At 50.0% G+C, this 13,042-nt stretch overlaps 9 protein-coding genes across 9 annotated transcripts; 6 read left to right on the plus strand and 3 right to left on the minus strand.

Annotated features, from left to right (window-relative positions):
- Positions 1–19: 19 nt before the first annotated feature.
- N7519_006613 (cleavage and polyadenylation specificity factor subunit 5) lies at positions 20–1,050 on the plus strand (the record flags this gene model as incomplete). The annotated part of the gene is made up of 4 exons (XM_057293389.1): positions 20–60; positions 138–389; positions 445–692; positions 755–1,050. 4 exons carry the CDS (start codon positions 20–22, stop codon positions 1,048–1,050), a joined length of 837 nt encoding a protein of 278 aa, XP_057148200.1.
- An 883-nt stretch (positions 1,051–1,933) lies between these two features.
- N7519_006614 (lipase family protein) lies at positions 1,934–2,993 on the plus strand (the record flags this gene model as incomplete). The annotated part of the gene is made up of 4 exons (XM_057293390.1): positions 1,934–2,015; positions 2,072–2,237; positions 2,299–2,635; positions 2,694–2,993. The coding sequence occupies 4 exons, from the start codon at positions 1,934–1,936 to the stop codon at positions 2,991–2,993; spliced, it is 885 nt and encodes a 294-aa protein (XP_057148201.1).
- Positions 2,994–3,480: 487 nt separating this feature from the next.
- On the plus strand, positions 3,481–4,624 carry N7519_006615 (DUF3431 domain-containing protein; the record flags this gene model as incomplete). The annotated part of the gene is made up of 2 exons (XM_057293391.1): positions 3,481–3,845; positions 3,916–4,624. The coding sequence occupies 2 exons, from the start codon at positions 3,481–3,483 to the stop codon at positions 4,622–4,624; spliced, it is 1,074 nt and encodes a 357-aa protein (XP_057148202.1).
- Positions 4,625–4,986: 362 nt separating this feature from the next.
- N7519_006616 (putative dephospho-CoA kinase) lies at positions 4,987–5,799 on the plus strand (the record flags this gene model as incomplete). Its single annotated transcript, XM_057293392.1, has 1 exon — positions 4,987–5,799. One exon carries the CDS (start codon positions 4,987–4,989, stop codon positions 5,797–5,799), a length of 813 nt encoding a protein of 270 aa, XP_057148203.1.
- A 196-nt stretch (positions 5,800–5,995) lies between these two features.
- On the minus strand, positions 5,996–7,737 carry N7519_006617 (uncharacterized protein; the record flags this gene model as incomplete). Its single annotated transcript, XM_057293393.1, has 2 exons — positions 5,996–7,276; positions 7,342–7,737. 2 exons carry the CDS (start codon positions 7,735–7,737, stop codon positions 5,996–5,998), a joined length of 1,677 nt encoding a protein of 558 aa, XP_057148204.1.
- Positions 7,738–7,842: 105 nt separating this feature from the next.
- On the plus strand, positions 7,843–9,731 carry N7519_006618 (uncharacterized protein; the record flags this gene model as incomplete). The annotated part of the gene is made up of 4 exons (XM_057293394.1): positions 7,843–8,961; positions 9,048–9,314; positions 9,395–9,460; positions 9,519–9,731. 4 exons carry the CDS (start codon positions 7,843–7,845, stop codon positions 9,729–9,731), a joined length of 1,665 nt encoding a protein of 554 aa, XP_057148205.1.
- A 195-nt stretch (positions 9,732–9,926) lies between these two features.
- Positions 9,927–10,701, minus strand: N7519_006619 (uncharacterized protein; the record flags this gene model as incomplete). Its single annotated transcript, XM_057293395.1, has 3 exons — positions 9,927–10,181; positions 10,236–10,580; positions 10,633–10,701. The coding sequence occupies 3 exons, from the start codon at positions 10,699–10,701 to the stop codon at positions 9,927–9,929; spliced, it is 669 nt and encodes a 222-aa protein (XP_057148206.1).
- A 268-nt stretch (positions 10,702–10,969) lies between these two features.
- Positions 10,970–11,746, plus strand: N7519_006620 (zinc-finger domain-containing protein; the record flags this gene model as incomplete). The annotated part of the gene is made up of 3 exons (XM_057293396.1): positions 10,970–11,290; positions 11,387–11,554; positions 11,618–11,746. 3 exons carry the CDS (start codon positions 10,970–10,972, stop codon positions 11,744–11,746), a joined length of 618 nt encoding a protein of 205 aa, XP_057148207.1.
- A 295-nt stretch (positions 11,747–12,041) lies between these two features.
- N7519_006621 (YjbQ family protein) lies at positions 12,042–12,598 on the minus strand (the record flags this gene model as incomplete). The annotated part of the gene is made up of 2 exons (XM_057293397.1): positions 12,042–12,200; positions 12,323–12,598. The coding sequence occupies 2 exons, from the start codon at positions 12,596–12,598 to the stop codon at positions 12,042–12,044; spliced, it is 435 nt and encodes a 144-aa protein (XP_057148208.1).
- Between the last annotated feature and the right edge of the window lie 444 nt (positions 12,599–13,042).

Genomic DNA, 13,042 nt, shown 5'->3' on the forward strand with positions numbered 1-13,042 from the left:
CAACGAGGGCCGTGTCAAAATGGCTACGACTACGCAGGACGTCCCTGTCAGTGGACATCCGTAAGTATTTCCGATAAGATTACGATAACGTTATCGATGCTGCACTTTCCGAATCAATCTGACACGATAGATTCTAGGCCCATTGTCCCCAAGGACTTCACCGCGCAGCAGCCCGAGACTGTCCGCCTTTACCCCCTGTCGAACTATACCTTCGGCACAAAGGAGACCCAACCCGAAGAGGACCCTTCGGTCCTGGCAAGGCTGAAGCGCCTTGAAGAACAGTATCGCCTGCATGGAATGCGACGAACCTGTGAGGGAATCCTGGTGTGTCACGAGCACAACCACCCTCATGTGCTGATGTTGCAGATTGCCAATGCATTCTTTAAGCTGTAAGTTATCACTATGGTTTGCGCATATTCTCAATCCACTGCTAATAGTCCTTAGCCCAGGTGATTATCTGCACCACGAGGACGATGAAATTGAAGGTTTCAAGAAGCGACTGAATGAGCGCCTTGCACCTGTTGGATCTCAGTTCTCCGGCGAAGGTGTTAATGATGACTGGGAAATCAGCGACACTCTTGCGCAATGGTGGCGACCCAACTTTGAGACCTTCATGTACCCATTCCTTCCTGCACATGTCACCCGTCCCAAGGAGTGCAAGAAGTTGTACTTCATCCGCCTCCCAAAGAAGAGTAAGCTCCAACACACCATGATGTATTCCCAGTAAATATTGCTAACACATAACTTATCATAGAGGTTCTCTCGGTCCCAAAGAACATGAAGCTTCTCGCTGTGCCACTGTTCGAGCTGTATGATAACACTGCTCGCTATGGTCCCCAACTTTCCGCCATTCCCCATCTCCTATCGCGATACAACTTCGAGATGGTCGATGAGAACGACAACATTGTTGCCGTGACTCCTGGCACCCCGTTGCCTCCTGGCTACACTATCCCTCCCCGAGTCCTCCTCAGTGGTGATGGTGCAGACGATGGACAGGACACTGGCATGACTGGCGTTGAGGAGGGAATGAAGATCGAATCTCACCAGTAGTGGGGAGTCCTTCCAAGACGAATGAGACGCTAGCCAAGACTACTTTGGGCCTGAGCACCGAGTGTCCCGGCCAAGGTTCTTTGCTGGCAGCAATGATGAACGAGATACGGGTTTGACTGGCATTGAGATCGGGATTTCTTTTCGACACTTCGAGAGAAAAAAAAAAAAGAGGGGAAAATACCAAAAAAAAAAAACCTTCCATTGAAAATGGAATGCAATATGGCCAGTCAAATCAATTTTACGCTTCTAATGATCACACATGTTTAATAATGTCGTAGTTGGATATTACCTCTGCAGCATCTATATATATAGATACGATCACGGGTGAAAGTGAGTGGCTGGAATCTCTTCTACAACGCAACACCTGGGCGCAATGCCAAGCAGAAACCAACCCTACTTCTACCCGACATGCAAAGAGCCCAAAATGTTCATCTTCACGGCACTTGTATCGCATGGGGAAATAACCACTGAAATAAGCCCATCCAATACGAGGCACAGGTAAGCGCTCCACAGCCCTAATCTCCTGCATGGGATACTCCGCTATCTTACTATACAGACCATCCTCCACTCGTCCGGCATTTCTCCGTGGTTACATTCCCGGTGACGAACTCTACAGCTGCATGAATTCCATGTCGATCCCACCGGAATTCCATCGGTCACGCGCGAAATATGCGCCATGAACCGGAGATAGAGCCAAGTCCGGAAACAATTTATCTACGAGAGAATAGGTGCTGTACCCCGCTCGAAGATGTCCCGATTCGTGAAGGGATTTGGGATCTATACGAGTCTGTTTGGATTTACCGAGCATACATAAGGAACCCGCATGGCTACCTCCACGTGTGTGCATACTCGTTGAGAAAGCCTTACTCCGGATATCTTCGTAATGGTTGTTCTTGGCCGGCTTTGTGGTCTCGCTGCTCTTGCAGTGGTGACGGTTGCTGCTCCTTCTCGTCTTGTTCCTCGGGGTATGGATATGCATTTTTTTGTCCATGCCCTCCGGTAACCAACTAACAAGCAATAGATGTGTCGACCGATGTGCTTAATCAATTGACCCGATTCTCTCAATGGGCTGCGGCGTCATACTGCACGAACAATCATGACTCAACCGGGGATGCGTTATCTTGCGAGGAAGACAACTGTCCATTGGTGGAGTCCGCTGACACAATTACTCTATACGAGTTTGATAAGTATGAAATCAACTTGCAAAGTCAGTCACAAACTGTCGACTAATATAGTGACACCTATTAGGACCTGCAGCTATGGCAACGTTGCCGGCTTCCTCGCGGTCGACAAAACAAACAAGCTACTCGTCGTCTCTTTCCGGGGTAGCCGCTCAGTAAGCACTTGGATTGCGAACATCAACTTCGGCTTGACCGATGCCAGCAGTATCTGCAGCGACTGCGAAGCCCACAGCGGGTTCTTGGAGTCCTGGGAGACTGTCGCAGATGATCTGACAGCCAAGATCAAGGCCGCACAGACAACATACCCGGGCTACACTCTTGTCCTGACCGGCCACAGCTTCGGCGCAGCTCTTGCCACGTTGGGAGGTAGTGTGCTTCGGAATGCGGGATATGAACCAAATGTGGTGAGTACCATGTTTCGAAACAAGCCCTTGATGATGGAGTATACTCACGAAACTATAGTATTCCTATGGCCAACCACGTGTGGGCAATGAGGCTCTGGCTAAATACATCACGGAGCAAGGCAGTCTCTGGCGAGTGACGCATCAAGATGACTTGGTGCCTAAGTTGCCACCTGCAAGTGTTGGCTTTAGTCACGCAAGTCCCGAGTACTGGATTACTAGTGACGACGATACAACGGTGACCTCGTCTGATATTGATGTCATTGAGGGCGTGGGCTCGAAGTCTGGAAATGCGGGGACGTTGAACCCGGATGTTGGGGCACATAGCTGGTACTTGGGACCTATTACTGCATGTCAATAGGAGGAATATGATGAATATGATGTATAGGTAGTATGTCCAGGTGGGACAGACGAGATCTACTGGTTAGATGTACATATTTTGGTCACACCAATTCGATATATATAAAACACATCAATATATGTATTAAAATAGTAACATATCTACTCCTAACTACTCTGTAAATAACTTTGATTTTATATATTTTGGCTGTTTTACAACTGTTATAGCTCTGTTCCGTCGTAATTGTGAGCTCGGAGCTCAGCCAAACCACCAGAGCTTGGCTGTGGAGAACTTGAACTTGCGACACGTCGACCTCATGTCTCTGACAATTGCATTCATTACAGCATACTACATGAATTAGTATCTGATTAGTATCCCCCAAGTATATTCGACTCTCGGATTTCTTGAGCTCCCCCCGGGGCCTTGATTTCCCGTTAAGACGGTCTCCACCCCTCAATGACTTGACCACTCGGGCAGTGCCCTCCAGCCCTTCAGCCCTCCATCCAACATGTTGTTCGCTCCCAGCGGGCCTCAGGGCCCCCGACGTCGCAGTCGGATGAAGGCCATCTTCATTACCATCTTCATAGTCCTCGCCCTGTACCTTTTATTCTTTACGAAGTCCTCCGTGAAGACCGAAACAGGCAGCTATGCGCAGACACATGAACAGGGATCGACAAAACAACCAGACGAGCTGGCTCGTCCGGCTGTACGGAGACGCAAGGATATGGTAGTCGCCAGCATGAAAAGCGATGACACGTCATGGCTGTCAGAATACTTTCCCGACTGGACGAAAAGTATCTACGTGGTGGACGACAAGCACGCGCCGTTGACGGTGTCGCGCAACAAAGGCCGGGAATCCATGGTGTATTTGACGTGAGTCCGACATGCGATGTGTGCGTTACATCCTTCTCCTACCCCATACTGACTCGAGCTGTTGAACCAGATACATCATCGACAATTACGATAATCTACCAGACTCAATGCTCTTCATCCACTCCCAACGCTACCAATGGCACAACGACGACCCATACTACGACGGTATCCCGCCGCTCCGAAACTTCCAGATCCCATACCTGCAAGAGCAAGGATATGTCAACCTACGATGTGTTTGGACCCTCGGATGCCCGGTAGAGATCCGTCCTCTCACCGATACGCATCGCAGCAACGTGCACGCCGGCGAATACTTCAAGAATGGATTTATGGAGCTATTCCCTGGGGTTCCTGTCCCGGAAGAGGTAGGCGTGTCATGCTGCGCGCAGTTTGGTGTATCCCGCGCCAAGGTGCTGGAACGGCCGCGCAGCGACTACGAGCGCTTCCGCAAATGGCTGGTGGAAACACCGCTAGAGGATGATTTGAGTGGACGAATTATGGAATATTCATGGCATAGTATGTGGTTTCCCTGCGAACCGCTCAGTTCCGATCGAAAGCTGACATTTTCTCCAGTGATATTTGGAAAGGATCCCGTGCATTGCCCCAATGCGGAGGAATGCTACTGCAAAGTGTTCGGTCTGTGCGATCTGAACTGTCCATGGGAAGGTGGCTGTGATGATCGCTATTCCCTACCACCATTCTCCTCGTTGCCTAAGGGGTGGCCGAATATTGGATGGAAGGGCCAAGCACAAGACCCTTCACATGGATTGCCGGAAACTTGAGTTGCCATCGGGATTGAAAGAAATCAGCCACATAAGCTCCCCTTTCACTACCTCGGGTTAGGCGTCTTGTTCTGCGTATATGCGCACTCAGGTTGCAGTCCTCTAGGCTCTATAAGTGCACGAGGATATCCGTCGCAATTGCGACAGGATTTCCTAAAGATCGATACAATCAAATATATAGCAAATTAGTTACTGGAAGCCGCTTGGAATTTAGAGAATCCAGAATCTCCTGCATAGCTGCATCGCTGCATGACGTACATGAAGAAACACCCAATGCGGAGCCGAGGCTAATTTTATCTCCCCGCATTCAACTTCGACTTCTACAACTTCTCTTTGTCTCCTGTCCTCTTTCTAAAGCCAAAATGCTGATCATCGGGCTCACCGGCTCAATAGCAACGGGCAAGTCAACTGTCTCATCCATCCTCTCTACACCACCCTACTCCCTCCCAATAATCGACGCCGATCTCCTCGCCCGCAAAGTAGTCGAACCCGGCACCGCAGGCTACAAAGCGATCGTCAACTACTTCGGTTCTAGCACACCCGACCTGTTACTGGAAGATGCGCCCACAAACCCGAATGGGAAACCACTGAACCGACCGGCGCTGGGACGGCGCGTCTTTGGTAGCACGGAAGAGCGCAAACGCGACCGACAAGTCCTCAACGGCATCGTCCACCCCGCCGTCCGGTGGGAAGTCTACAAAGCCTTAATCTACCATTACCTGCGTGGCCAATGGGCGGTTGTCCTAGATGTACCGCTCCTCTTCGAGAGCGGAATGGATCTCATCTGCGGAACGGTGATTGTGGTCGGTGTTCACGATCCTGAAATCCAAACTGCGCGGTTGCGCGCCCGCGATGCGCATCTTACAGCTGAGGATGCAGAGAACCGGGTCCGGAGTCAGGGGGATGTGCGGACGAAAGCGACGCAGGCGGAGTTCCGGGGGACGACGACGGGGCGTGGGGTGGTGATTTGGAATGATGCTGATAAGGCGGAGCTGGAGGTTGCGGTTAAGGGGGCCATGGCTAGTATTGCGGCGTCAAGTCCGAGATGGTGGGCATGGGCGTTGTTGGTTGTGCCGCCGGTTGGGGTTGGGGTTGCTGCTTGGAATTTGATTGTGAATTTCGCGACGCAGAAGGGGTGGGAGAAGAAGAAGCAGGAGGAGAAGGCGAAGCTGTGAGGTTTTCGTTTTTGCTTCTTTTCTAGAACTGCCAGACGCTACTTAGGTATCTCTACGTGGTGCCTTTTGCCATGCTCTACGCTTTTATCAGGGCAGAGTCAAGTTTAGACCCAGTGAGGTCCTTAGCAGAGCCTAGGGCCTAGTATATACAATGTACATTGATTATTATTGTTTCGTGTAGAATAACATCCAATTTTCACGTCAGACCCTCGAAATTTACCAAGTCCTTCAGCAAAGGAGAGACAATGTTATCAAAGACACGCTCCACGAATCTTTGCTCATTGCACAGTGAGGTTATGCCAGACCAGTAGAGGCAGCTATGAACGGCTTCTGCATAGTGCGTACCACTTTCCTGGTGCACATTGTCGACAAGCCTTGAGGCAACTCGGAATTTAGTGACCAATGGTTCCTGGTGCTCATCCTCCGGAGTAAAGAATACACTGAGGGATTTCCCAAGTGAAAGTTCCACTAGTGCAAGCCCTAAAGGCAACAGAATATTGTTTTGCACGTTAGGATAGGGCGTCGAGTTGCGAGACTCTCTTCCAGCACTGGGAGGGAGAAGAGGCCACGAGAGATATAGATTGTCCAGCAATACGCTGTAACCGTCGTCCGCAGCAGCCAGATGGACATCGGAACTATCCCATGAGGATTTTAGCCAATTGCCACAGAATTGAACCACACCACATGCTAGGCCGGTAGCGATATGAAGTCGATCACGCCGACCAATTTTTGAAAGGACTTCCTCAAGAGTTTTCTGTGGAACTCCCTTTGGAAGTTTCACTGCTTCCATTGTGTACCGGAAAGAGGTATTCATCTCGTTGGCAATGAAACCAATGGTCTTTTGCTGCCCACTGCGTATTTCGGCAAAATGTAGAGATGAACAAAAATCCTGAATGGGTGGAATAGACGGGGGGTCAAGAGTCATTTCTGATGCTTCCTCTATGAGAGTGGAACCGTTGCACTGGACCCTAGATCTTCCCTGTACTTGATAGAACGTGGGGTTGTCGTAAAGGGAGAGAGTGGCAAGTCCCATAGCCTCTTTGACCTGCATCGGCTTGAAGACCATCTCCGTCCAGGTCAATAGATGATCTGAATTTGTATTGCTCGGGGCCTTGTTGGAGAAGAGCATCCGGAACTGAGACTGGCAGTTTCTGAGAGGATGATCCTCAGCACTCCCTAGAGGATTTGTTTGTAGTTGAAGCTGGACACAGTGTTGCCCTTTACAACTACAACGCCAGTAATTCCCGTCAATGATAGTTTGAAATAGCCCATCAGCATGCTTGCGTGCCTTTTTATATTGTTGTAGAAGGGGACTCCAGGACTGGCGCCTCTTCTTGCTCGCTTCCCGGTGATCGGATTGGTCAATGAGAAGCTTCAGTATTGTGTTTGCCGCGTTGATCTTTGCGAGGAGATCGTCGTAAACCGCTTTGCTAAGGATCTTACGGAATTTCCATAGATCCCAGGTTTCGGGGGCGGACTGAGATGATCCAAGGTGAGTACAACCCGGAATATAGTATAAGAGTAGATGAATAGCCCACTCACGTTCGTCCAATCTCCACCAATATGTAGCTTTCGAGAGAGATATTCCAGTAGGTCCGAGAGAGAAGTCATATTTTGGAAGAACACATCGTAATTTCGGTTCAGCTTTCTGCGGAGACGACTTTGTAGAGCTGCGTTTGCCCATTCTTCGCCTTGTGGGTTGTTGATGAGTTGGTGTATCTCATCTTCGTCGTCGACGACACCTTCGAGGGCTTGTTCTAGTGTATTCAGCAAGATGGTGCGCTGTGTTTTCAGTCCCATCGAATAATCTTTCAAGTCCCGTCGGTATCGCCTTAGAAGCCTGATCTTCTCAATGCCGAGAGCGTAGGCATCGATCTGGTTTATAAGAAGAGGAAGAATAGCGAGGGCGAGACCTGCCGCCTCGATGCCAGTCACCATCCTTTCGTTGTGTTTTCTGTAAGCTGACTTGTCAACCCCTCCATGTACAATGCCCCGCACTATACGGGCCAACCTTCATACTCCAACCACAAAGAGTCAAAAAGGATGGTAACTGTGCCAGACATCGTTCAGAGTTGTATCGTCCAGTTCAGCTCCTTAATTGCTTCGGATGGTCTCACTAAACATGTCCTCGAAGTTCCCCTGCAAGCTTGGAGGGACGAACTCGGTCGATTACGAGTATGGGCAGGCAATGTCGCTCAAGGGACCGGACAATCTTCTTTGGATTATCGCCTGAGGGATGCATCTCACATAAAAGTCCAGATCCTGTCGCTCCTGGGGAGGGTCAAAGAGCTGCTCTTAGACCTCACAGAGGTCCTAGAGGAAGATGCCGATGCTGAGAATCAATATCCATACGCAGGGGCTGAAGGTCCTGGAGACTACCCAGAGAATGACGATAGCATAACGGAGGTTCAGCAGATCCATCAAGGCATCCTCGAAACAATCACCCAGCTCTACCAGATGTCCATGATGATTCGCCAGCCAGTTCGTCACGACCGGCTGTTTGGAACACGCAGAGTGGACGCCGAGCCATTTGTATTCTGGGCTGGGCAGCATGTCTCCAATAAATATCCCCACGCAGATGAGGTAATGATCAATCGACTCAGTTTCATGATGGCGCGACAAAAAGCCATCTTGAAATATCGCGAAAGACACCATGCGAAACGGAGCCAGGGCGTTGATCCAGAAAGTATGGAATCGACTATGCCGCCCGGAACGATTGTTAACGATGCATATAAAGAGACCAATCAACCAGACGATACGGGCTCTGACCTTGGTACATCCGAAACCTCATTCAGTGGCACCTTATTCGAGGGAGTAATCGGAGAGACGAGAACACCACCGATACCCGAAAAAGGGCGCGGGAAAAGCCCGTTCGGATGTCCGTATTGCTTCTACACCATAACTGTTCGGGATGAGCAAGCATGGCTACAGCATGTTCTGTCTGACTTGATGCCTTATGTGTGCGTCTTCCCCGAGTGTTCGACGCCAAATAGGCTATACGGAAGTTGTCAGCAGTGGTACGCTCACATTCAGGAAACGCATCCAATCGCTGATACTTCCTACCAATGCGCCATTTGCAAGCATACACACCTCCCTTCTGTCGGGTTTCAGCAGCATGTCGCTGGGCATTTACAGGAGCTTGCCCTCTTTTACCTGCCACAGGTAACAATGTTTGAGAATGAATACCCAAAACGAGACAAGAAGAGGGAGCGCAGAGTGCGAATTCAGAACAACGCTGGAGGCTGAAGGCCAAGTTAACAAAGGGAAAATTAACGGGAGAGACGGAGGATGAGGAGAAGTTAACGAAGAAAATGTCTGGGGAGGATCCTCGAAAGCCGTGCGGGGTCTCGGAGACGTCCCAGCAGATTGCCCTCAAGGAAGCTGCGGTTGAAGAATGGAAGCTCGAGCAAGAACACATGGAGAAGAAGGAAGAGGAGAATGAGCGTATCCTTAAGAAAAAGAGAGAAGAGAGGGGGGAAACAGAAAAAGAAAAAGAAAAGACTACGTGGACTAAGGTAAGTGACCTCGGGAACTACATCCATCATCGCATGGAGATACTGGAGATACTGGAGACACCAATGTTGACCGTCTTTAGGTCCGTCGTAAACATCTGATGCCAGACACATTGATTGCATATAATTTGCCTTGGGATTGGGATGAGGTTAGTACCATATGAAAAGACATATGGTATATTGTCTAGAGACTAATCTCTGATATAGCACAACACCAACTACATTATCATCAAACAGTGCATAACCGAGGAGTTGCAGGAAGAGCTCTTCGCCCACACTCGACGTATACGCGAGGCAAAACTTGCTCAAACATCCGACCCCATGGCCCTGGCCGGGTTGAAGGTCAATGACCGCAGTAAGGAAAAGATGATGCTGGCCCGGAAGAAGAGCCCTAGTCGTCGATCTTGGATATTTGAATAGAGATGTATTTACTTCGCGTGTAGGGACAAGGGGAAGAGCCAGGTCAAAGGACTATAGTGATTGCAGAGCATTTACCACCACCTGGACAGGTGATGCTGAGAAGGAATTGATTGATAGAACCCCCAGACGCCATACATGCTATGCTAAAACGCCATCAAAACATCCGAGTTGAATATCTCATGAAAAACCACCCGTTTAGCAGCTCTTGCGCTTCTTCTTCTTCTTGTCAGAGGATGGGGCTCCCAACAAAGACCCCCGGCCAGACCCAGATATACTGGTGAGTTCAGACAGCTTCGTCTGTCGTGAGCTTCCTCTTGCTTTGGCTTCTGCCTTGAGTCTGGCCTTTTCCATCATTTTGGTGACCTCTTGGGGATTGGACGGGTTGATTATGCTGTCTTCATCTTCATCCTCATCATCCTCATCGCCCTCCTTCCGTGATGTGGTTTGTGCCTAAGGAAAATGAGTACAAAACATCAAGTGCGAGATAACAGAAAAAATACTGACCTTGCGCTCTTTTCGCTTGAAATTGCCATATGCACGCCGTCCACCGGAGTAGGTATCATCGTCTGCATCCAACGAGTCTGCCGCCAATACCACAGGCTGCTGAGTGGACTGGGGCATCGCAGGGACATCTAGGACCCAGTGTGTCTCACCCGCCTCTGCAGCTGCTCGTGCGACAGCTTGCTGTCGTTTTTCTTCTTCGGCAGCAAGTGCAGCTGCAATCGCATCCATATCTGAGGTACGAGGGCTCTCAGCCTCGGTAGAGAGACGGGGACGCTTGGAATTGTGTGGGCTGTCATCAGATGATGGGCTTTGAGTTTCCTTTGCAGCCGCAGCGCGTCGCATAAACTGGGGTATATTGTTAGTTGCATGGCGGTTAATCAGGAAACTGCATTCATACCTTCATGGTCAATAGGTTTGAAGACATGGTCTTCTCAGGCTTTCCAGCCGGGGAGGAAGAGCCAGACATGATGGGCTGAAAGTGAAATCTCAATGGAAATAAACCCCAAAATTTAAGACAAGAGAAAGAGATGTCAAACGACTTTGACTTGGGCGCAAAATAAAATGACGCGGCAGAAAATCCCAAGTGTAGGGTGGAGCTATCTCGAATCAGCAAGCGGTGACCACCCACCAAACCACACCTCACGGATTATTCAGTGCCGACTTGCACTTGGTCCCTTGCCAACGCTCTTTTTGTCCTCCGTTATAACCAACAACCCCGGGGAAATTTGCCCAGTATGATGTCCTGTGGCCGCAGACTTGTGACCTCTGCGTCGGTCCGCCCGCGCTTCGTTGTCCGCGCATACTCCTCGACCGTGCCCCGTCTGAACGAGAGCCGTCTCCAAGCCAACGACCCGACCCCGCGGAAGCCCACGGCGAATGTCTCTGCAACCAATGCTGAGCCTACCGACACTACTATTGCGGAGGCACCCGAGGTTGGCGAGCGCATCCGGGGCATGCAGGCCCCGAACCGCGCTACCACCTGGGCCTCCAACCAGCAGCCGCGCGAGCAAGCCATGGTTGGTCCTCGCTTCGAGCAGACCATTATGGAGACTCAGGTGCGAATCAATTGAAAACAATAGTGCTTATGCAATTGCCTGTGCAATTGCTGTTGGCACTGCGTACTAAGTGCCTGAGACTGACTTACTCTTTAGCCGCGTCCATATGCCGCTATCGAGCTCATTCACAGACAGCCCGTCCGCTGGACAAAGTCCAAGGTTGTCAGCTGTGACGGTGGTGGTGGTCCTCTCGGCCACCCCAAGGTCTTCATCAACACCGACAAGCCCGAGATCGCTCCCTGCGGATACTGCGGTCTTCCCTTCGTATGTCCATTTATATCCGGCTTCCTACCGGTTCCGGTTGGATATTCGCTAACACCTCTCTAGGCCCATGAACAGCACCGCGCTTACTTGAAGTCCCTGCCCGCCACCAGCTACCCCCTCGAGCCCACCGGTGACGCCGCTGAGGTGAACGAGTCTCAGCGTGTGACAGAGGGTGGCTTTGAGCAGCGATAGACGGCTAGCATGAGATTTCCTTTTATCGGCGTTGCACAATTTGCGTTTTTTTCAATTGGTTTTGGGCCCGAGGCCGTGTACAGAATATCGATGAATGGATCCGCTGCTCTTCGATCGTGTGTGATGATGGTATTGTCCTCAAAATGTGTGTACTACTTCGACTACCTGCATATGATGGTCTCATATAATCTGGGTCATATGTCCGCACTGTCGCCAACCCAAATATGTTTTATCTTGCATCATTTGTAGCCGGGGCATCCTAGATAAATCACAATTGCCCGCGCTCCCTATCCAGTCAAGCCTTCTGTCCCTGGATCGTCGCGACAACCTTGCGACTGTGTCGACTCGTCCGGAACTCCAGGTACCAAATGCCCTGCCATGTTCCCGTTGCCAAGCGACCGTTCGTGATCGGGATATTGACCGATGCGCCAATAAGGGCAGATTTGATGTGAGCCTGTTGGGAAATTAGTCTTTGATTTCGAAGAGAGAGTAAGAAGGGCTGCGGTGCTAGAATATTAAGGCGAACAGAGCAATCTAACCAAGATTCCGAATTCCCCGCTATCTCCAAACACGTACCGGCATATCATCCTCACCCTCGGCAGAGTGACGATACAAATTCCCCTTCTTATCCATAGGCGCAATACGGTCCAGCGCATCGCTCATATCGGCCCGAACATCATCATCCCAGTTTTCGTTCAGTGAAAGTGCACAGCTGGTGTGCTGCACGAACAGATTCAGCATGCCGACTTTGTAGTCGCGGATCTCGGGAACCTCCTGGAGGACATGGTCGGTGATAAGGTAGGAGCCGCGGCTGCGAGGGGGGAGACTGAAAATCTTCTGGGACCAAGACATGGTGTATAGAATATAGAATTGGACGATGTGTTGAGGGAGAATATGAGAATATCGAGGGGCAGAAGAAAATAAGAGAGTTGTGATTGGGTGGGTTCTCTGATGTCATTGGATCTACTTACCTATAGAGTACTCGAGCATCTATAAGGCATCTTGGGCAGGAATTGTAACTGGAAGATATTCTGTTTACCATAAATTTACATATATGTACTATTACCTCGCAAGCTCTAGTATGTAGTAAGTTCGTGCAATATCAACTTCGTCAATTTCCACATCTTTATTCCTAGAAGAATAGTTGTAGCCTTCCCAGCAGTCTCTTTAGATATCTTCGTGTTATATAGTTTGTTAGGTATATAGATAGTAGAGAAGTGTCAAAAAGGCCTATTTCATGAAAGGGAAGTTTCCTATTGAAGCGCAGTAGCGTGCATAACTAATATCTTTCTCAGG

Source organism: Penicillium mononematosum (assembly GCF_028829835.1).
Source record: "Penicillium mononematosum strain IBT 11891 chromosome Unknown utg000003l:1.0-8172316.0:1.0-8177699.0, whole genome shotgun sequence".
NCBI classification, from domain to species: Eukaryota; Fungi; Ascomycota; class Eurotiomycetes; order Eurotiales; family Aspergillaceae; genus Penicillium; species Penicillium mononematosum.